Source organism: Chiloscyllium punctatum, chromosome 26 (genome assembly GCF_047496795.1).
Source record: "Chiloscyllium punctatum isolate Juve2018m chromosome 26, sChiPun1.3, whole genome shotgun sequence".
Taxonomy (NCBI): Eukaryota; Metazoa; Chordata; class Chondrichthyes; order Orectolobiformes; family Hemiscylliidae; genus Chiloscyllium; species Chiloscyllium punctatum.
Window position 1 is genome coordinate 35,910,999 of NC_092764.1, and position 25,029 is coordinate 35,936,027.

At 40.7% G+C, this 25,029-nt stretch overlaps 1 protein-coding gene across 1 annotated transcript in view; it reads left to right on the top strand.

The window, feature by feature from the left end:
* Window positions 1-25,029, top strand: part of klhdc4 (kelch domain containing 4) — an 84,664-nt gene that overhangs the window by 31,591 nt on the left and 28,044 nt on the right. The window contains exons 6-8 of the mRNA XM_072596128.1: window positions 4,635-4,727; window positions 7,690-7,849; window positions 22,869-22,947. Of these exons, the coding sequence (XP_072452229.1) occupies window positions 4,635-4,727; window positions 7,690-7,849; window positions 22,869-22,947 (332 nt within the window). The remainder of the gene's footprint in view (window positions 1-4,634; window positions 4,728-7,689; window positions 7,850-22,868; window positions 22,948-25,029) is intronic.

Below are 25,029 nucleotides of genomic sequence, written 5' to 3' on the forward strand. Positions count from 1 at the left end.
AATGCTCATCACTTTGTAATTAGGATCTTTGCAAGCAGAGTGTTACAGACTCAGATGACAAGGTTCCCTACTTAAATTGAGAAAACACAAGTGATTTGTTAAATGAAGTCCTGTGTGGCAGGAAGCCAACATAAACTCAACACAGTATATTTTCATTTGTGTTTAAGTTTCAGTTATTGTCCTTGGCAATAATGCACTGCATCTGATGCTACTCACTTTGCTTTGTTATTCAGCTGTTGAGGCATGCTGATACAATATAATTTCGTTATTCTAACCTTTTCACACTGCAGGCCAAGTGTCCCCTGTAATTTAACCTTGCCTTACAGTAACACACACTCTCTGCTCTTATCCTTGATCCAGACACTTGCTGTGCACAATATTGACTAGGTCCTTTCTCCTGCCTCCCTTGCATTCCTTTGTATGCCATTTCCCTTAGCTCTGCCCTCGCAGATGACAAGGAACATGAATTCGACTGGGACAACACTACTATTATAGGACAAGCCAAACAGAGAACAGCCAGGGAATTCCTAGAGACATGGCACTCATCTACAGATTTAATCAATAAGCACATCAACCTGGACCCAATATACCGACCACTGCAACGGACAGCTGGAACTGACAACCGGAAGCGGCAGATTCAAACCACTATAAATGCCGGAGGAAACATCACAGAAGCGCTTCACAGGAGGCTCCCAAGCACTGAGGATGTCACCTAGACAGGGGATGAAACGTCTGCAACACAGCTCAGCGAACAGAACCAAAACAATGAGCACCCGAGCTACAAATCATCTCTCAAACTCTGCCCTACCAGTTTGGGAAGATATCTCAGTATGTGCAGATCTTTCACTGTGTACTGGAAAGAAGTAGAGAGCAGAGATCTGGTTCAATTACACGGAAGAGAACGAGATTGAACTGTTTGCAGACCGTGAGCGGGCCCCAGTTGGAAACCATTTCTCTTTGGGATTTAATAACATCTGTGAACAGGTTGATTAGGAAACATATACTACATGACGATGTATCTCTGAACCAAAAGGCCTGATTAGATTACTTACAGTGTGGAAACAGGCCCTTCGGCCCAACAAGTCCACACCGACCCGCCGAAGCGCAACCCCCCATTCCCCTACATTTACCCCTTTACCTAACACTAAGGGCAATTTAGCATGGCCAATTCACCTGACCTGCACATTTTTGGACTGTGGGAGGAAACCGGAGCACCCAGAGGAAACCCACGCAGACACTGGGAGAATGTGCAAACTCGGCACAGACAGTTGCCTGAAGTGTGAATTGAATCCGGGTCTCTGGCGCTATGAGGCAGCAGTGCTAACCACTGTGCCACCATGCAAAAGGCTCAAAGGGCTGAATGGGCTACTCCTGTTTCTTTCAGATATGGGAAGGCCTATCTTGGCAGTGAAAATCCTGGCCTTTGTGTTTTGCTTAACATACTATGATAGTTAAAGTTTACTGTTAAGATAGATAACATTTTAGTGTTCTGAATGGAAATGGAAAGACTTGTTGAATCTAGAGACAGATAGTTGAATTCAGATGGAAACTGATATTTTGGAGATGTAGAACTCTTGTAATAATGACCGTGTCTGTAGAAAGCTTTGCAGTTCTTATGGTTTTGTTTGCAAAGATCCCATGATGGTTTGTAATACTTGGGTGGGTGAAAAAGAAATTTAACTCTATTTGTTATTTCTCATGAAATTATAAGCATCTCTGTAAATAAGGCATTCACAATCTTGCTATAAATATCAACTAAAGGAAATAATCCTCCTTTGTGGCATCATACATTCTAACAGGAAGTCTTTTCACTTGGGGTAGATTTATTTTTCCTATAAGTCATCTGAGTTACACTATTATGGATAGCGTTACAGATAAACAGTTATTGAATATGCATGAATGGATTTGTAGGAAAGAATAATCTAATCTAAAGTGGGCGGCACGGTGGCAGTGGGCGGCACGGTGGCACAGTGGTTAGCACTGCTGCCTCACAGCGCCAGAGACCCGGGTTCAATTCCCGCCTCAGGCGACTGACTGTGTGGAGTTTGCACGTTCTCCCCGTGTCTGCGTGGGTTTCCTCCGGGTGCTCCGGTTTCCTCCCACAGTCCAAAGATGTGCAGGTCAGGTGAATTGGCCATGCTAAATTGCCCGTAGTGTTCGGTAAGGGGTAGATGTAGATGTAGATGTAGGGGTAGGGGTAGGGGTAGGGGTATGGGTGGGTTACGCTTCGGCGGGGCGGTGTGGACTTGTTGGGCCGAAGGGCCTGTTTCCACACTGTAAGTAATCTAATCTAATCTAATCTAATCTAATAGAAGCCTAAGCATATTGAAGTTTATGGAAACCTTTAATTCACTTTTGAGTCATGTCCCATAGGAGCCCTACCTGAGTATGACAGCTTTATTTTATGTGGCATTTTTAACAAGAATTTAAATAGCTAGAACAGACAGTTTTAACTTAAAACCTAGACTTTAGAGACAGCACAAGAAGGCAGATTGCTACCTGAATGGCTGTAAATTGGGAGAGAGAAGAGAGTGCAGTGGGACCTGGGTATCCTTGTGTTCCAGTCGCTGAAGATATGCAGGTGCAGCAGATGGTAAAGAAGGCAAATGGTATGTTGGCCTTCATTGTGAGAGGTTGAGTACAGGAGCAGGGATGTGTTGTTGCAGTTTTACAGCCCTTATTGAGGCCACGCCTAGAATATTGTGTGCAGTTTTGGTCTCCTTTTCTGAGGAAGGATGCTGTTGCTCTTGAGGGCATGCAGCAAAAGTTTACTAGGCTGCTTCTGGGGATGGTGGGACTGATTGAGGAGAGATTGACGAGGTTAGGATTGTTTTTGCTGGAGATCAGACGAGTGAGGGAGGATCTCATAGAGATTTATAAAATTCTAACAGGACTAGACAGAGTGGAGTCAAGAGTGTGGTGCTGAAAAAGCACAGCAGGTAAGGCAGCTTCTAAAGAACAGGAAAATCGACATTTTGGCAAAAGCCCTTCATCAGGAATGAGGCTGGGAACCGCGGGGGGCTGGGGGGGGGACGGGGAGCGGTGTGATGGAAAGATAAATCTGAGGGGGCTGGGGCTGGGCGGAGGTAGCTGAGAGTGCAATAGGTGGATGGAGGTGGGGATAATGGTGATAGGTCCCTCCTTTCCCCCCACCTCCATCCACCTATCGCACTCTCAGCAATCTCCCCTCAGCCCCAACCCCCCTCCCATTTATCTCTCAACCCCGAGGCTCCCAGCCTCATTCCTGATGAAGGATTTTTGCCTGAAACGCCAATTTTCCTGCTCCTCGGATGCTCCCTGACCTGCTGTGCTTTTCCAGCACCACAATCTTGATTCTTATCACCAGCATCTGTAGTACTCACTTTCACCTAGACAGGGTGAATGCAGGGAGGATGTTCCCGATGATGGGTGTGTCCAGAACCAGGGGTCACAGTCTGAGGGTTCGGGGTGGACCATTTAGAATGGAGATGAGAAGATGTTTCTTCACCCAAAGAGGGTGAGCCTGTGGAACTCATTACCACAGGAAATAGTTGATGCCAGAACATGGAATGTGTTCATGAGGCAGCTAGATATAACATTTTGGGCACATGGGATCGAAGGTTATGGGGAGAAAGCATTATTAGGCTATTGAATTGGATGATCAGCCATCACCATGATGAATGGCGGAGTAGGCTTGAAGAGCCAAAAGGCCTATCCTACTCTTATCTTCTATGTTTCTATGTCTGTCTTACATAGCTTGTATTTCCTGGAACGGTTGTCTGTTAGCCTGAAGCCAGAGTATATATCTTGAGATCTGACACCCCACATTAATCATTGCTGACTAGGAATCGCTTCCATTTTTATCCACAATCATTGGCATAGAATCCCTACAGTACGGAAGCAGGCTATTCAGCCCATCAAATCTACAACTGCCCTCCAAAGAGCATCCCATCTGGACCCACCCATCCCTGTAACCCTGCATTTCCCATGGTTAATCCACCTAGCCTGTACATCCCCAGACACTATTGGCAATTTAGCATAGCCAATCCACCTACCCCTGCCCATCTTTGGACTGTGGGAGGAAATTGGAATATTTTGAAAAAACTCATGCAAACACAGAGAGAAAATGCAAACTCCATACAGACAATTACCAAAGGATGGAATTAAACCAGAACCCCTAGCACTGTGAGGCAGCAGTGCTAACAACTGAGCCACCGTGCTGCATATTGGAAGGGTTTGCAAGTTTGCAGTCATCCTGGCTGACTGCATTATGAACACATTTTCAGTAGCCATCAAGTCCTGGAGTGAGATTTGAAGCACAAGCTTCTGGTAAGGTGACACCATTGCTGAAGACCTCTTGTGAAGAAAAACATGGAATATTGGGTAATTTCAGTGGAAGGAAAGATATTCCTCGTAATAAGTTTAAACAATTCAATAGGCCTTTAAAGAACTATGTTGATCAGTGATAAAACTTTGGTGCATCTTAACAAAAGATTTTTGAGCTTTGAAGATGTTGTCGTCCTATGATGAAAATCTTGAAATTGTTCTCACTATCTATTAGGCACAGCTTGCAGTTTGGAAACCATTAAGGATCTTCTTAGCTTTACTGTTTTATGGTACTTTTAACTGTCATGTAACTATTTTTTCATTGTTAGGGCAACTGGTGGACCATCAGGTAGAAGTGGACATCGGATGGTTGTTTGTAAGAGACAGATCTTGGTGTTTGGTGGATTCCATGAAAGCACAAGGTAAGTACCGTGTTGAAGATAACTATAATTCTTGACAAACGTTTATTTAATACCAGTAGCAAAACCAGTTTTTTATGAGCAAATTCACAAAACTTGTGCTTTGACCACTGTTGAATCTTCACTTGTTGCAACCATTTTGGTCAATTCTAGTACAGTTTTAGAAGTCAAATTTTTTTTACTGTAACAAAGACATAGTAAGAGCTACAAGAAGATAATACGAAGAAGTAAGCAATATTCCTTTAGTCCCAAACAGAGACAAGGCAGTAGGGCTTTGCAGAGATCTCGTGAGTTTGAAAAATAATAGGCAGAAAAGGAGCATCATTCCTTTTTGGTACGGATTCAGAACATAGAATGGGCTCACTTCTCAATTTCTCTGATTTCTTGTCAAGGTCACATTGTTGACAGTTGTAGAATGATGAAATCTGACCAGTTTTCTGATTCAGATGGAAAACAGTTATGACACTGATACTTAAATTTTATGAGGATGGAGGTGGGGGAAAGGAGGATCCTATCACCATTATCCCCACCTCCATCCACCTATTGCACTGTCAGCTACCTCCGCCCAGCCCCAGCCCCCTCAGATTTATCAGGTAAGAGAGAAATCTGCTGGTTTTGCTTTAAGGTTTGTTCCTTAAAGAGGGCTGCTTTTAGCTACATATTTCTTCAAGATTTCACCTCTGGGATCTCTGAAAACTTGACCCCAGAGGCTGTTGGTAGACAATAAACAGCGCTGATCTAACATTTCTGTTTATTTGTCTATCATGCAATTAGACCATTAAAAATCTCTTTGAAAAAACTTTTATTGAACTCTTTCTTGCAAAATTGTCTGTTTTTCCAGTAACTGATAATTTAGAATTCCTTTTTATCTCTTGATTTTTAAAGCTGAATTTCACCGAAAATTAGCAAAGTGTCAATTTCAGGGAGTTTTGTGGATTGTTTCTGTCCATATGCTCTGCCTTGCATGCACCGTACTTGTGTGTTGCTGTTCTCTTGTGTTCATCAGCAGCAAAGGTACTGGCCACTGCCAGGACTTTCTGGGATTCACAGAGCCATATTTAAACACCAGTAGTCGACTACTACCAGCCAGCAGCTCTTTGCAGTTACAGTTTAGGAGATGATACCCCAGCAATGCCAACAGAAGTAAATTGGCACTCAACTTGTAGGTTTTTGTGCACTGGATGGTGGAATGAAGGGCTGTCCTCTTTCCTCAGGATTGCTAGAAGAGACCACAGCACCAGACCCGGATTTTGCGAAAATAAAGGAAAGAATTCCAAGAACAAATGATCCACTGAGATTTTTGAGATATTTCTTCTTCTTCAGAAAATAATTGATTCTTGAAGGATTTCTTCAGGCAGAGATTAGTGAATCTGTGGAACTCATTGCCTTGGAAGGCTGTGAAGACCAAATCATTGAGTGTATTTAAGACAGAGATAGATTCTTGATTAGTAGGCGGATCGAGGATTACAGGGAGAAGGCAGAAGCATGGGGGTTAAGACACACATCAGCCATGATCGAACAGTGGAGTAGATTCAATTGGCTGAATGGCCTAATTCTGCTCCTATATCTTATGCAGCAAAAACAGACGTTGCTGGAAATGCTCAACAGGTCTGGCAGCATCGGTGAAGAGTGATCAAAAGTTAACACTTCTGATCTGATGACCTTTCCTCAGATGGTTTGGTTATGATCTTATTGAGACAGATTGTCTCAATTGATGTTAGTTGTGCAAGTCTCATTCAGAATAAACATATCCAGAACTTTGATTCTGTTCTGTCTGCATGACATTTCAGTTTCTGTATTATGCTGTTTAACAAGATTTTCGTGGTGTTAATGCAATTTGATCTATGTATTGAAATAACTCTACAGCAGCTAGTATCCAAGTCACCTTTCATTTACATGTGTAAAGTCCTTGATCCAGCTCTCCCACAGCCAGCTCTCTCAGTGAACAGAACCTCTGATGGGCCCCTTGATGGACCAGATTAATCGATCCAATCAGGGGAGCGCATTCAATGACTGACCTCACTACTATCACAACAGTATTTGCTTCACACAGTATACCACCACTTAAGTAATAACATTGAATGCTTGGTAATAGTTCTGCACAACACCAGTTACTGTATTTTTGCAATCAAGACCGTCATCAACATGGTTTTCATATGATGCATTTTTTACTTCAGTGAAAGTTATGTACATGATTTTTATGCATGTTTTAGTGGTCACATGTCCAATGATTTTCAAAAATTTTGATTTTCCCTAGATTTTGGGTTGTCAATTAATTCACTACCTTATTGTGTTTTCAAATATAACATAGATTTTAAAGCATTGCCAAAATATATTAATGACTTTAATTGGCAAGTGTGTTAAACATGTTGCTCATACTAATTCCTGAGAATTCAAAAGGGAAGTGTTTAATCTTGCAGTTATCTAAAGAATGCCTCAAATTTGGAATAGCATTTCAATATTTTAGAAAATGTGATAAGAATGAAAATGACCCCAAACACTAGGGCATTCCTATTATATTTGTGCAACACCAATATGTAGCATGAATAAAACTGTTTTATGATATATAGTGATAGTATAGAAGTATAGTCCTCGGCAAGAATGAAATCATGAAGTTAGAGAATGGTTCCAGTTACATAATCGTGTGAAGGTCTGATTCCACTGATGTAAAATTGATTGTGGGAACAGAATTACCATGGTATTGCCACAAATGTATACGGTTGTGTAAATTGGCAGCTGCCTGTTAATCATTGAACCGTATGAATCTTCTCCAAGTGATTCCGAATTGTTTTTCTATTTAGTGTCATTTACCTTTTTTCAATCTAATCATAATTAATTGTTTTATCTTAAAGCTAACAAAACCTTCTGTTTTCAAGAAAGAGTTAATATTCTACTTCATTGCAGTTATAAGTAAGTTTCTGACCATTTAGACAGAAAATATTTGATAAGCAACTCTTTATTTCAGGGATTTTATTTATTACAATGATCTTTATTCCTTTAACCTGGATACGTTCACGTGGTCAAAGTTATTTCCATCTGGGACCGGCCCATGCCCTCGCTCAGGTTGTCAAATGGCATGCACTACGGATGGCAATGTAGTGATATATGGGGGATATTCAAAACAGGTAATTTGTTCATTTTTGTGAATCTTCTGTTTAAGTTTAGCGTAAAGCAACTTGAGACAGATATATAACAGTAGCAATTGCCTTGAAGAATTTACAGATATCTAATATAATTTTCCTTTGATTTGTTTAAAAATGTTTCATTAAGAGATAAATATTTCTTACAGGACAACAGTTGAGATTGTGTATATGTTTAAAAAATTCCAGTCGTCATTGATTAATATTTCTGTCAGTTGTTAAAATAAGTAGTTACTAGTTTGAGAAAACTGTTAAGGCCATTAGGAAAGGAAAATATAGAAAGCTTCGGGAAAGCTGCAGTAGCCTTGGGGCCGCAATTGATTGATGAAATAATAGGCTTTTCTGATTAAAATTTGTTTCTATTTTAGTCACTGGTAGGCCATAATTTAAATTTTTAGTAATTGGTGCTGTCATCTTTATGCGTCAGTATTGTTTGGCTAACCCCATAATTAATTGGATTAAAAATTTAAATATTGATAAGATGGATAGTCAAGTAAATTTCAGAGGTGGTGGGAACTATACATTTAACTTCAGTGCTTCTGAATTAAGCAAGGACATTAAGGATATTGGTCCTAACAATGTCCTCACTGTAATACTTGAATTATTTGCCAAAGTTAACTGCTCATTTGCCAAAATGTTCCAGTAAAGTTGTGACATTCAAGTACATTTAACAATGCATAAAACAATCAATGTAATCCTGCTGGCATTTCCCAATCACAGTGCAGTTGGTGTTATGTAAATGGAAAATGGAGCAAGTAGTTGAGAAAATGGATTTCATAAAAACAAATAAAGAATCTGGCAGCATTGAAAGTGGAGAAGTACATCAACCTTCATGGATCATAGCCTAGGTTGTTGAGGGAAGTGTAAGTAGAAGTTGAGAGGCTTTGGCAGCCATTTTCCAAATATTGATAACTAGGGAGATGCATCAGTGTACAAGAAAGATTGCAGATGTTACATTTCTGATCATAGACAGGGCGGGGGGGAGAGGAGTGGGGAGAATAAATGAAGTACAGGCCAATCATCTTAATATCAGGGGTGAAAAGTCTTTCAAATCCACTTTGAAAACTAAGAGGTAAATTATGTTGGACTAACATACTTGACTGAGGAAAGCTTGAGAACCAAGTGTTTGGAGTCAAGAACCAGGGGTGACATGAGGAAGAATTTTCTTATATGTAGTAGATGGTAGGGCTCTGGATGAGTTGCTGGGATTTGCAGTGGAGACAGATTCAATCAAGGTTTTTAAAAGGGAGTTGGATAATTATCTGAGGGAAATAGCTGAAAAGTGGGATTAGCTGAATTGCTCTTAGAGAACTGACACAGGTACGAGAGGCCACGTGATATTTTTCTTATTGTAACCATTGTATTGATCTTTGAAATAACAGGAGAGTTGATGTGTTTATAAATTTGAAAAGGCATTTCAAAAAGGATCAGCGTAATAAACTTGTTTGCGATATAAAAGCCAATGAAATTAAATGGACTGTGGCAGCAGAGTTACAAAATACACACCTGCAAGCAGAGGTGTTTTACAGAGTGGAGGAGAGTAAGCAGAGGTGCCATTTTTAAGACAAGTGCTCTTTTTGTACTTGTATTAATACTATAATGAATGTGTGTGTGCGCGTTCATATGTAATCCCGGCATAATTTCAAAGTTTACAGATGTAATAATACTCAACCAAAGTAAAAATCAGTGAGAAAGCAGACATTGGGCCTGATTTTCTAGGGACTTACCAACTGAGTCCTTTGACCACTCTGCCACTTCTTTCTGAAAAAAAAACTTTGCATTTCTGATGAGATTCTGATCAGGGCCCTTTTAAAAATGTAGAGCCGAAGTTCTCACGTGATGCATGAGTTGCCGTATACTGAAGCTTAAAAGTCCAGAATCACAGGCAGCCAGTTTGCCGACTGCTGTCAAACAATTGGTACACAAGATAAATGTGATATTAGGATGTCAGGAATTAGGGCACCAGAATGACTAGGCATCTCCTGGGATGGAGGGAGATCAGGTCCTGAGCAACTGAATTGGGATCTACTCCCAAGGTTAAGGATGCCAGGTTTGCGCCAAAGTGGTTGGAAGGGAGCAAGGATCCTGAGCAGGAGAAGGAGGGGAGCAAGCCAGAAGCAAGTTCAAGTAGCAGGACTTGCAGATGTGATCGGGACAGAGGTAGGTGTCAGGTCGGGGTCTGAGGGGAGTAAGTGGTCTGTGGAGTTGCAGTTGGGAGTGTGAATTAAGTCATGGGTCAGTTGATTAGTTACAAAGAACAAAAATAAATTACAGCCCAGGAACAGGCCCTTGGGCCCTCCCAGCCTAAGCCGATCCGAAGCTACTGTCTAAACCTGTTGCTCAATTCCTTAGCATTTGTATCCCTCTGCTCCCCACCTACTCAGCATCTGCCCAGACACATCTTAAATTAATCTACTGTGCCTGCCTTTACTAGCTCTGCTGGCAATGCGTCCCAGACACCCACCACCCTCCTGTGTAAAGTATTTGCCGCGTGTATTCCCCTTAAACTTTTCACCTCTCACCTTGAAAGCGTGACCTCTTGTTATTGAATCCATCACCCTGGAAAAAGCTTATCTCTGTCTACCCTGTCTATACCCTTCATGATTTTGTAGACCTCGATCAGGTCTCCCCTCAATCTCCTTTTTCCTAATGAAAGCAAACCTAACCTACTCAACCTCTCTTCATAGCTAGCACCTTTCATACCAGGCAACATCCTCGTAAACCTTCTCTGCACCCTCTCCAAAGCATCCACACCCTTTTGGTAATGTGGAGACCAGAACTGTATACAGTATTCTAAATGCGGCTGAACCAATGTCGTGTACAATTTTAACGTGACTTTTTAATGGAGTATAAGAGCTGGCAGGTGAGGTAGTTTTATATTTACTATATTTACTTATCTTAGTTTTCCTGAGTAATTATTGACTTGATTTCAGTTGAACCCTCCAAATTCTCCGACTTAAGTAAATTTTCAGATGGTTGCAGCAGGGAAAATTGTCTGGGCATAGGAGAATCTTCAAATTTCTGGGCAGTTCCTTTATGGTTTGCTATGTTGGTAATCTACAGAGACCCCTTGTGCAACTTTCATCAATGCTGGAATAACAACTATGTGACGATTAGAATATCCAAGATATTAACACAATTATATAATAAACCCAATATCTACAGGTCAGTTTAACTTGCTGATCAGAGAGCTTTTAGAAATGATGATCAGAATTAACAGCCACTTGGACAAAGCTAAATTAATTGAGAAAGCCAGCATAAATTTCAATAAGGCAAATGTACTTAACTAAATTTTTAAGAAGGTTACAGAGAGGATTGATGAAGGTAATGTTGTTGATGTGAAATGATCATCTGAACACTTTTGCTGAAGTGCCATGTGGCTGGCTTATCTGCAATGTTAGAGTTCATGGTTAAACAGGGAAACACATGGCAGATGCAATTGAATGCAGAGGAGGCTGAAGTAATTCATATGGAAGAATGAGGAGAAGCAATAAAAACTAAATTTGTGCTATTTTAGTTAAAGGAAAATAACTGCAAAAATCGGTTAAAACCGGATAGAGACAATTACCATCTTTATCTTAATTAAATCTGCTAGTGACTTCATGTATTCAGTAGATTTTTTGTTGTACGTCAGATGTGTGAAGAATTACTTTTATAAGATCTCCAATATTGAAATTTGCTGTTGCTGCGTGGTATATCTTTGAAAATTAATTCAGTAAAATATAATTTTATTTGTATAAGGTGATGCAAAATGCATGTTCATTTATTCTTTTCGTTTGTGTTTGATTACTATGATAGGAAAAGGATAATCTAGTATATGAAAACAAATTCCACAAGAGCATTCCATGTTCATTTATTTGGATCCACATACTGATGATCCCATAGGCAACAGTTTTATACTTCTATACAAGGCCTTGGAAATATTAGCCATAGTTGTCGATACTTGTAATCAACCATGTTCAGATGTTATAACACACATCAGGAGTAGGCAGGGCTTGAATGTGGAATTTTGACCAAGAGGTAGGAATGCTACCACCGCACCACAGGAGACCTTCAGGAACATTGTAGATATAAATGTTATTGCACAGAATCACACAATCACTACAGTACATAAAGAGGCAATTTAACCTATCAAGTCTGCACCGACCCTCCAAGGAGCATTATACCCAGATCCACCCCTGCACCCGACATGGGTTATTATTAATATGGCTAACCCGCACATCTTTGGACTGTGGGAGGAAGTCGGAGCACTCAGAGGAAACCCATGCAGACGTTGGGAGAATTAGCAAACTTCACAAAGGCAATCACTCAAGCCTGGAATCAAACCCAGGGTTCCTGGCACTGTGAGGCAGCTGTATTAACCACTATGCCAACATGCAACCCACATCTCTGGACCAGATGAGACGAACCTGGGCTTCCTGGTTCAGAGGTAGGGACACTGCCACTGCAGTACGTAAGCTCTTTAGCTAGACTTATAAGCTTTACACACGACATACTGACAGAAGGTAACACCAGGTGTTGTTCATGATACATCTGAATAACGACACAGTTGCAGAACCATTTTCATGTGAACTCAACTACCTTCTCATTAACCTTTTCATTTTGTGTACAATTAGGTGTTTTGGCCTTAATATCCTTCTTTTCCAATTAACTGCTCGGTTTGTAAACATACTTTGCATTATAATTTGGTAAAGTAGAGCCTGAATATATTGTAGAATACTGAAAAATAATAACCTCTGATTGTTAAGCCTTGATAACAAGATGAAACTGAGATGAGCTCTAATCCTCAGCACGTCCTTCCAAATTTTTTTTTCAACAAATACTTCAGTTCCATGAGTCTGGTGAAAATTGACTTGCTTTGAAAGAATTTGGCAAAGGCAATCTGTGTGGATTATAACATTGTTATAATGAGTCATTATGAGTTTAGAATGTAGGCTTCTGCTTTTGATATTAGATTTTTAAAACATTTTTGACTTCTAAGCTCAGTTGATATGATACATTTTCTCTAAATTTGATTGTTTTATTGTCAGTGGAAGTAATTTTAATATCGTTCCTTTGTTGAGAGGTTGTTCAGGAAAAAAAGCAGTCTTCACAAACCAGCATATGAAGCATATTCCTCCTAAGTTGGCCTGTCCTCTCACCATGTCTCCTTTCACTTGTGCCCCTTTGTGGAGCTCTGTTCTCCAAAATGCATACCCTGATTCTACAGCATTCCTCAACATTCCAAGTCTGCTTGTGCTACCCCCGACTCGCTTCTTTCTGTGCCACCTATTGTATGTTCTGAAGGGCCCATCAAGGCATCTATTCCTGTCTAATTAGCTAGCAACTCTCCCAACCAATACCGAGCCAATAGTCCCTCCCAGGTATCCTGAACTGTGTCAGTTTTTACAACCCTTTGGTCTCAGCCATTCGATCACCTTTTGCCTCCCTCCACTTGTGAAATTCTTTACTTGAAAAAGCCCTTGTTGTTTGTAGGATATTACAGATTATTGTGTCTATATCATGTCCTTAATGGAAATCTGGTTAACAGGTGATGACACTTTCCCTGTTTAATGAAACTTCTGAGCTTTTATTTAAAATCCTTTTATCTATCAATCCAAGTTCCATACCAAGTTTTGTCAGCAAGATATCTTCACCACCTTCCTCTATGCTGAATATCTTCTCATCTTCAGTGATATCAAACTTCATTTCAATTCAATCTCTGTGCTCTGTCTCCTTCAAGTTTACTATCCTCCAACCTCCTTTATTATCCATTTTCATATAAACTACGCTACCCATATCTATAGCCATCCTCTTTGCTTTGTCATATCACGTTGGTCTATTGTGTCAATCACCAATGAGTCCATCTGTGATCACTTCTTTGAATAAGGACTATCTTTTTATTTTGCTGCATGTTTCATTGTGCATCGCAATGCACGTGTTTTAATAAATGATGCATTATGAAAAGGTTTGCTGTACTCTTTAAAAGCAAGTTACCTGGCGCTCATTGTAAGTATTATTATACTGATATTTATTGAAACTGTGGGGGATGTCCAATTGCAGATGAGCTGGAGGCCAGAGTTGCACATGGATAGATATTTGTTCAGTAACAAATAGCTGATTGATCTGGGAAATGGTGCCCCATTGTCCATAGCAAAGGCCTTCTGCCTGCCCACAACTGAGATTGGCTCCCAGGTAGCTGAACAGTTTATGGGTGTTGGTATTTGAGCAGAAGCCATTGGAGCTCTCAGAAAGGAAGGAGCTGTCCTCTTTATTAAAAATAAACCTCAAGCCGGAAGAAAGTCAGTCTATTTCTCTTGTCACTTACTGTAAACCATGGCTTTGATAATGTCTCTGACTTAATTGGTTAAGTATGAACCAGTCACTTTCTGCCTCCTGCAAGCAAGTAAAAGTATCTGGAGAAAGAAGATTGAGGAGCAGCAGATTCTGATAAGCCAAAAGGCTCATCTGGGTGAACTGTGTGAAGCCTTCCCAGTTTTTCCCTCCACCTATGATACATGTGTTTTTGTCTGTCTATGTGTGTACATGTAGTGGAAGTTTTAAAATGGTAGTTGGAATTTTAATTGGTAGAGTTATATGTAAACAGCTCATAATTGTTTACTTGTAGCTAGACTCTATTTATATGTAATGAAATGTAATTATGTGATGATGGGGGAAACCTGGTCACTGCTTCTTGTCAATTGGATTTAAAAGACAAGTAAATTGGGGAATTTGCGTACTTGCTTTTTCCTCTGCATTCCCCTTCCAACCCCATTTCCTTTCATAATTGCCCCTGAAGATACACTCCTCAAGTCACTTTGAAATGTACTTCAAGTTCTCAACTGCCTGCCTATAGCCCTCCATTTATTTTGCGGTTAGCAATCTGCTCATACTCTCGCTTTCACTTTGCCCTGGATTCCTTCAATATGGTCTTCCTTTCCTCTCACTTGAGTCTCCAGGGCTGGACTTGAATGCTTATGGCAGGATTGATTAAATAGGAGGAGGACTCTTTGGTGAACTGGGCGAAAGATTGCAGACAGTAAGAAGATTGAAGAGTAATGGTTTATCAGAATGAGAGTCTCACAGAACATAAGGGTCAGTTCAGTACAATGGGAATGGCAAAGTCCTTCTTTCCATTTCAAGGTCTTTGAACCCATTGTTACCTCCCACATCCGTGTCATTTTTTCCGCAACTGCATATGTAAATCCTTCCAAATGGTTTTTCACCTTTGCTCGTCCTAAAATGTTCTTTATCTTCTAATGCTACCTGCAGCCTTTGACAGGATTAATCACTCAATCCTCCTCCATACCTCTCCTCCTTTCTTTAGCTGGGTGGGATTGTCCTGACCTGATTACATTTTTATCCATCTCATTTTTGCCAGAGAACAGCCTGCAATGACATTTCTTCCCACTACTGTGCCATTACCTTCGGAGTTTCATAATGTTATATCTTTGTCTCCCTCTCACTCTTCACCTACATGCTGTTCACAGATGAAATTAGTAAAAAGCATAATGTCAGAATCCACATTTGTGCTGATGACTCGCAGCTCTTCCTCATCATGAGCTCTCCTGATACATTCATTGTCCCTGATTTTTCATAATAGTTGTTTGACATCTAGTACTGGATGATAAAAAATGTGAAACGTCCCTCAGTCCTCTGAGATCTTCTCTAATTTATGGCCTCATAAGCTGCTATTATTTAATTGTTCCACCATTGTTGACCATGCCTTCAGTTGTCTGTACTCTAAGCGCCGAGCTTTCTCCCTCAACTCTCTGCACCTTCTTTCAGACGTTTCACAAAATGTAGCATTATGATGAAGTTTTAGGCATCTTCCCTAATATCTCCTTCTAGCTCTGTCAAATTTTTATAACAGTGTTTCTGTGGTGTACCTTGGGACATTTTACTACATTGGAAAGTAATGTATAAGCAACTTGTTATTAAAGACATTTCACGATGTTCTTAAACTAAACCAGAAGTAGATAATTCGATTCTCATTTAAAGCTGACTTTAATGTTTTAACCACTAGTTGAATGTCACAGTTCATTTTAGTAGCTCATGATGATATATAGTCCATGTATGCTTAAGACAACTGAAAAAATGTAAGAAATTTTGCCTATTCTGTTCAAAACAATGGAAACTCTTCTGATTTCAATTATTTTTAAAAAGAGCTTAAAATACTTAAAAATACTGAAAATGCTGTTGGATTAATTTCAAATCAGTCATGACCATATTGGTAAACATATGAAGAGAAGTTTTTATAAATGAAACAGATTATTTAATAGAACAATGCTGATGATGTAGTAACCTGAGCAAGCCTGTCGATTATTCCTGATACTCCGTCTGTTTCATAAACTAAACCACCTTTGGTCTTTCGCTTTTGCGTTGCATGCTGTTCTCATTCTCTCCAGCATTCCTAGCATTCATCGTAACCATTTGCAGTTTTAAATGTACAAATAACCACAAATTCCTGAGCAGATATATTTGTGTTTTGTCTTTGTAGGTTAGTTAATCTGGACTATTGTTTGAAAAATTGAATATTTTATGAATGAGATAAGACTGTCAGTCTTGAAAATTGAAACATGTTATTACTGCATGACATCTTTGTTGTTTGGCAGGTTTGTCACCTGTTAGCTTGAATGGTAGCCAATTCATTTTTTTTTAAGATGACCCAAAGATGTTCTTTGTTTAAGATGTGTGCACACATAGCTGTTATTTTAAACATGTTTTAAAAGTGTTCACATTTCTCATATGTTATTAGTAAAGAAGAATTAAATAAAGTAACTTGTTATAAATGTGAATGACTATTAAATGGATATGTATTTATATAATTTTTGACAATCAGACTACATCAAACTTTTTCATATTTAAATTGCTTTTGTAAATTTAGGTTAAATTCAGCCTAATAGTATTTTTTTAAAAACTGGTGATTTATTGTATATTATGTACTGTGTCATGTTTTTGTATAGAGACTATATGGTACAATTTTGAAGGGATCACAGGAACAGAGACCCTGGAGATGTATACATGCAAATCAGTAACCCAGGATAACTTGATAAGGCTAACCACTGAGCCACCGTGCTCTCCAAATAACTAAATTCTGCTGTAGTATGTGCAAGTTCGAATTAAATTCCATTCCCCCCCAATAAAAATAGAAGTTACCATGTTCAGGGGCAGGACTTGGGATTTCTGGGCACTTTTTTTTACCAGGTTGATAGTCTCATGGAGGCTCTCCATTGAAAATGCAGGCTGACATGTTACCTGTTGCCTATTATAAGATTTTAAAAATTGTGCCTTTCACTTTTTGAGAGTAGGAGCATTTTGGATCTTTATGGTGGACCTCTATCTACTATATAAATTTCAGGCCTTAACAAGGTAAAATAGGTTATGTATTTTACTGTGCCATTGATATGTCATTTTAAAAAATTGAATCCCCTTCCCATTGCTGTTTTTCTTTCTGCAGCAACACAACGCTGGAGGTTCTGATCTGTTTCTGGTCCTTGGCATAAAGTTAACTGATTATGCAATTAATTTAAAAAATGCTGAACATTGATTTGTTCAGGTATTAAAATAGTTTTGCTGTGCAGCTATCTGGGTATTTATAATTATTCAGTCTGTAAGTAAATTGGTGTACCAATATCTAATGCACTAAGTTTGTTTTGAAGATCAGTTAGCTCAATGATGCCTATACAGTCAGAAGCATTGGAATATGAACTTAGGATATTAGTAATTACTTGTACACTGACAAATTAATAGTATTTGAAGTAACGCAAAATATTTACTCCAAAAGTGCTTTCTCTGACATGTTTCTGTGGCTTTAATTACTTTGCATTGATCCCTTTCAACAAATTGCAGAATCTTCCCAGTCTTGCTTGAAGTTAGAAACTGAAGGAAGATAGGACAGGATCAGTGACTAATGGTTCCCATCTCTGTGTGATCTTGCTGAGAGTAGGATGAGAGTGACAAGGACTATCCAAGCCATCGCCCATGATGGGCGACAGGCTATAGACACACTCGTACTACATGGACCCCAGGGTATAAAACCTCTTTTCAGAGATATTTCTGAGATTTTCTCATGGGCTACCTTTTGATTTGCTACTTTTTTGGGGCGTTTAAAAAATTCCAGGGCAACACGGTAGCACAGTGGTTAGCACTGTTGCCTCACAGCACCAGGGTCCCGGGTTTGATTCCAGCCTTGGAGAAAGAGAGGACTGCAGATGCTGGAGTACCAGAGTTGAAAAATGTGGTGCTGGAAAAACACAGCAGGCCAGGCAGCATCCGAGGAGCAGGAGAATCGACGTTTCGGGCATAAGCCCTTCTTCAGGAATGAGGCTGGTGTGCCAAGTGGGCTGAGATAAAGGGTAGGGGGGAGGGAATTTGGGGGAGGGTGCTGGGAACACGATAGGTGGAAGGAGGTGAGGGTAAGGGTGATAGGCCAGAGAGGGGGTGGGGGCGGAGAGATCGGGAAGAAGTTTGCAGGTCAAGGGGAAATGAGGAAGCTGGAGAAATCTGCATTCATCCCGTGTGGTTGGAGTGTTCCTAGGTGGAAGATGAGGCGCTCTTCCTCCAGGCGTTGTGTGGTCAGGATCTGGCCATGGAGGAGGCCAAAGACCTGCATGTCCTTGGCAGAGTGGGAGGGGGAGCTAGATTTCTCCAGCTTCCTCATTTCCCCTCCCCCCACCTTATCTCAGTTCCAAACCCTGGATTCAGCACCGCCCTCTTGACCTGCGATCTTCTTCCCGACCTCTCCGCCCCCACCCCCTCTCCGGCCTATTACCCTCACCCTCACCACCTTCTACCTATCATATTCCCAGCGCCCCCCCCCCCCCCCCCCCCCCCCACCCTTTATCTCAGCCTACTTGGCACACCAGCCTCATTCCCAAAGAAGGGCTTATGCCCGAAACGTCGATTCTCCTGCTCCTCAGATGCTGCCAGGCCTGCTGTGTTTTTCCAGCATGACATTGATTCCAGCCTCGGGCAACTGTCTATATAAAATTTGCACATTCTCCCCGTGTCTGCGTGGATTTCTTCCGGGTGCTCCGGTTTCCTCCCACAGTCCAAAGACGTGCAGGTCAGGTGAATTGGCAAAGCTAAATTGCCCATAGTGTTAGGTGCATTAGTCAGAGGGAAATGGGTCTGGGTGGGTTATTCTTTGGAGGGTTGGTGTAGACTTGTTAGGCCGAAGGGCCTGTTTCCACACTGTAGGGAATCTAATAAATCTAATTTAATAAATAAAATGTCTTAGGTGATGGGAGACGCATAGCAATATGAACTCCTCTATTTATGTAATGTGTTGGGACTCGCTCAGAAACAGAATTAGAAAAATACATCAATATCTTCAGTAATGATCAATCCTCCATTAAACTTAAAGTCACAACACACAGGCAAACAGTATTTAAATAGGCACAAGGCCACAAACAAAAATTTACAATAAAAGCTTTTTTTAAAAGTAACTGTCATAAAAGCCATTACCCTTAATACTGAGGAACTTCGATTATCCAGCTGAGATGGGCAGGCACTATTTTGTTTGGATAATTGATTATTTGGTTAATTGATTCAATGCCTCTCCTCTGGGGCTCAGAGTTTTCTGAAGTTTCCTTTTCCCTTGCTCTGCCTGTCTTGCTCCCTCTCTCTGTCTCAGGCTTTGTTTCTGAGCTTCTGTGTAAGGGACCTGGCATTGCTGAACCCCCCACCCCCCACCTCATCAGTTCTATGGGATTGACACAGTGAGCGTTTGCTATGTCCTCTCCCTATTCAGGAGACGAGGCAGCAGCATACCGTGTGTGAGCTCCTGGTCCCCAAACCCTGGTCCAACACTCCCTCCCATCTGCCCCCCAACCCCGTTCAAACCCTCCCCCTGTCCACCCCCAACCCTGTCCAAACTTGCCCCCATCCATCACCTCCCACTGTACACCCCCCCCCCCCCCCCCCAACGCTGTCCAACCCTGCCCCCATCAGTCCCCTCTCACCGTCTGCCCAACTCCATCCAAACCCCCCCTCCATCCTTCGCCCCCCCTCAGCCTCCCTGGGGCAGCCAGACTGGACACCAACAGTAAGACTTCTGCTGCTTTTGGGGGGGGGGGGGGGCAGCGGGGGGGCAGGATGGTGGTGAGTCTCAAAAACACACACACACCTCTTATTTCTGCAACCTTTTGACACGTTCCACTTTTCCCTGTACAGGACAATGTTGGAGAAATTATCTGAGGAAGTGGGGGGTGGGTTTAGGGTGTACCCCTGTGTAGAACTCCAGGGAAAGTGTGAGGAGAGAGAGGGCGGATGGTCATGCATTTGGAGACTGTGCCTAGGCTCCCATTGATGACCGGAATGACAGGAAGCTGGGAAAGGTTGGAGGGGCGGCTTCATTATTTAATGGCGATATTAGAAGAAAAGACAGTGATGATTTCCATTCAGGAAACCAGGATGTGGAAACAGTTAGTGTGGAGAGGAAAAGTTGTGTCGGCAAGAGAGCACTTGTGGCGCCTGTATACCACTCCCATGTGAAAGGTGGTGCATAAAGCCATAAACAGTGAGAGCATTTTGGAAAGTCACTGCAACAATCATGGGACTTACTTTCTAGTCCAATATATATATATTTAAGAGAAGAGCAAAGATAACCTAAATGGGAAGTTCATAAAACGTTATTGAATAATTTCTTGAACAGCATGTTCTAGAGGCTACCAGAGAGCATTCTATACTAGACTTGGTATTGTGCAATGAGATAGTGAAGGAATGACACTACAGTTCCAAGATAGTGGTGTGCGACTTGGAAGGGAAGTTCGAGATGATAGTGTTTCCATATTTCTGTTGCCCTATCCTAGGTTATAGAAATTACTGGTTTGGAAGATAGTGTTGAAGGAACTTGGGTGAGTTGCTGCAACACATCTTGTTGATGACATAAACTGCTACTTCCGTGTTTTGGTGGTGGAAGGAGTGACTATTTAAAGTGCTGGATAGGGTGCTGATCAAAAGGATTGCTTTGCTCTTGATATTTTAATATATCTTTGTTATCATTTCTGAGGGATTAACTGTACTGCAGGGCCATGTGTCAGCTGCTGCTCAATAAAGCCTCGTTATACATTCTTGCCTGAGATGCAGACAACCATTCAAGTGTTGAAACAACTGATACTCATGGATAACATTGCACAATGTTCATTTGTACAAAACAGTTGTTTCAAGTGCTTTCAGTTTCTGCTTTTATTTTGAGAGTCTGGTTTATTAGCACTTTTATTGACCTGTATTGGATTAAAAGTGGGAATTATAAGTGATTTTCTTTCAGACCTTTCTTTATACAGCCTATTCGCATTGTAGTTCATTGGTTTCATGCTGAGTCTTACAGGTGAGGTGAGAGTGACAGCCGTTGACACCAAGGCCGCATTTAATGGAGTGTGGCATTAAGGAGCCCTAACAAAACTGGAATCAATGCGTATCGGGGCAAATTCTCACTGGGTGGAGTCTTACCTGGCACATAGGAAGATGGTTGTGGGTGTTGGAGATCAGTGATCTCAATTCTAGTACATCTCTGCAGGAATTCCTCAGGATAGTGTCCTAGGCCCAACTATCTTGAGCTGTTTCATCAACAACCTTCCCTTCATCATAAGGTGGAAAATCATGCTTTCATCAGTAAACATCACCATGTTCAACGTCATTTGTGACTGCTCAGATACTGAAGCAGTCCATTTCAAAGGCAGTGAGATTTGAACAATATCCAGGCTTAGGTTAACTAGTGTCAAGTAACATTCATGCCACATAATGTCAGGCAGGCAATGACCATCTCCAATAGGAAACAATCTAATCACCACTCTTAGACATGCAGTGGTGTTACCATTGCTGAGTCCAAAACTCAAAACCCTGGAAATTACCTATGACCAGAAACTCAACTGGACTTGCCTTGTAAATACAGGCTACAAGAGCAGGTCAGAGGCTAGGGCTCTGCAACAAACAACTCCACTCCACTTGTGACTCCCCAAAGCCTGTCCACCAGATGTAAGGCACAAATCTAGAAGTGTAATGAATACTGTACACTTGCCTGGATGAGTGCTGCTCCAACAGCACTCAAGAACCTTGACACAAAGCAGTCCACTTGATTGTCACTGCATCCATTCTTTACACCAATAGCTCAGTAGCAACAGTATCTACTATCTACAAGATGCGCTGCACAAATTCACAAAAACATCCTCAGACAGCTGCATCCAAACTCATGACAACTTCCACCTAGAAGGACGAGGGCAGCAAATACATGGGAACACCACAACCTACTAATTCCCTTCGTAGCCACTCATCATCCTGACTTGAAACTGTATTGCCATTCCTTCATTGTTGTTGGGTCTAAATCCTGTAATTTTCTCCCTAAGGACATTGTGAGTCTACCTACAACACATGGACAGTAGCAGTTCAAGAGGTAGCTCACTGTCATCTTCTCAAGGCCACTAGGATGGGCGATAAAATTGCTGGCCAGCCAGCAATGTCCATATCCCATCAGTGAATAAAAAAAGGTTAGGCCAATCGTGTGATGGGTGGAGTCGTGGGGATTGACTACTAGCACATCCTTCTATTCATAGTTATAACAGTTACATTGTACCTTTCTGTTTCAAGAAGACAGAGCAATCTTTTCTATAGACTTTGGCAGATCAACTGCTGAAGGTAGTCCATGAGGAAGCCTGCTTCAGTATGGGAAAATCTGGTATTGTATCTTTGTCGCAGTCATAAGAACTGCTGTTACATGACCAGCTAAAATCTTAGAGATGAAATAGCAGATAATCCATGAAAATGAGCTGATTGGGTTTAGGATATGAAGCTCTTTCATGAGAAACTTTTATTAAGGGAACAAACATGCAGTTACCCGTGAAGCTATTAAAAAGGTAATTTTGTTGAAGTATTAACAAACCGATATGATTACTTTACCTTTATCCAGGGCAAGGATTTGTTCCCCTTAAAGTTGCAAATTCAGGCATGTTTGAAAGTTAAATCACATTTGCCAGTTTGATATTTGTGGTAAATGATTTTGTATTGTTTTCGTTTTTTCTTGCAGCGAGTAAAGAAAGATGTAGAAAAGGGCATTGTGTACTCTGATATGTTCCTCCTAAAAAATGAAGGCAAAGAATGTAAAGGTATGTGCATGTGGAGTGTGATGTTGGTTGCCATATGATAGCAACTGCTGATTGACGGGCCTGTCATTGGCCCAGATCTTCTGCAAAGCAGCAATAATCAGTAGTTTGCCACTCTGCTGGAACCCTTTCTTCCCTAGCTTCTGCTGTGTAATTATTACCAGCTCTTCTAAGCCCACCTTCTCCAGAGATGGGTCAATTTGTGAACTCCATCATAATACTCCACGGCGGTGACACAGAACTGTCCAAAGCCTCTGAGTAGCTCAGAGTCAGAAATGTTTAAGATGGACCCCAGGGAATTGTTCATCAGAAGTTCGAACTTCCTGAGCGGTTCCCATGAATGTGAGCATGTTGAATTTTCCTAGAGAGCAGAAGAGCTGGGCCATTTTGTAACCTATGGTTGTAGAATCAGAAATGCAAAGTTTACAGAACAGAAGGACATTATTTCAGCATCAGATCCATTTCAGTGTTCATGTTCATTATGAACTTCACCTCTCAGGTCTTCATCATATTCTTCTATTCCTGTCTTTTTCATGCTTCTCTCACTTCCTCATTAATGCATAGATGTCATTCACTTCAACTAGTTGCATAAAAGCTTCATAACCTGTTAATTCTTTGAGTAAAGAGGTTTCTTCTTATTTCCCAGTAGATTTATTGTTGACGATCTAATGTTTATGTCCCCTTGAGCTAGTCATTCCCACAAATAGAAAATCTTCCATTACATAACAAGACCTTTAATAATTCCTTATTTTATCCCTTCGAGAAAGGAATCATACCCTGTACCATCTCTTGTACCTCTATATCCTTCTAATAATATGACACTAGAATTGTTAACTACCTGTGTTCTCAGGAAGCCTCTACACAAGTTTAACATCCTTGCTTTTCATTTTTCGTCCCGAGAAAGGATTCAAGTGCTTATTTGATGCCCTTGCTGACTTATATCACTACTGTATCTGTAGCCCTATCCCTTCATCGCATTTAGACACATTTTCCCAAGTATGTGTTACTGCTTTATCTGCCTTCCAGAATATATTGCATCACATGCTAGTTATCCAGCAATTCTGTGAGCTTATTAATTTCTTTCTGCATTAACTACATCCTGACATTGGTGTCATCTGTAACTTTTCAAATTATATTTGATTCACAAATGCAAATCTTAATAAGAAAAAATAAACAGCACTGATTCCAGTACGAATTCTTGCAGAACACTATTTCCCAACATTTGCCAGCTTTATAGACAGCTTTATATCCTGTCTGCTGCTTGTTCCATTTCTCTCCATGCTGTCATGTATCTGGTGACGTTTCCATTCTAACTAGTATTTAATACTTGCACACATTTAAGTTCATCATTTTAAAGGAACAACTAGCTTATGCAGAGTAAAATTGGCATGAAAATGATGCCAAGACATCTCAAATTATATCAATGACTCAAACTTGTGGGCAGTTTTATAATTACCTGAAAATATCAACTTGGATAAAGTATGATGTGGAGGTGCCGGTGTTGGACTGGGGGTGTATAAAGTTAAAAATCACACAACACGACACCACATTATAGTCCAACAGGTTTATTTGGAAGCGCAGCTCCTTCATCAGCTGGTTGTAGAGTATTTTGGAAGTACAGCTTTTGGACTGCTGCTCCTTCATCAGGTGGTTGTGGTTGTGGTTGTGTATACTCCACAACCACCTGATGAAGGAGCAGCGCTCCAAAAGCTAGTGCTTCCAAATAAACCTGTTGGATATAACCTGGTTTTGTGTGATTTTTAACTGGATAAAATATTGTTTCTTGAAGAGTGACCCTTGGTTGAACTGAATTAAGTTAGATTCACCATAGGGTTTGTTCATTTGCCTTACCTATTCAAAATGAAAATGTTTGCAAACAATAGTTTTATGTCTATTTGAAAAAGTTTGTTTCAGAAAACAAAGTTAATTAAAAAGCCTGTTACCATTAGATAATTTTGCTTCTATAATGTTTAGATCTTGATGAGGCTGTATAAGGTAATTTGTTTGTGACTGTTAGAATACCAATATTGGCTAACTATTTTAGCAAATATATTACAACATTAAGTCAACATAGTTTAGATACAA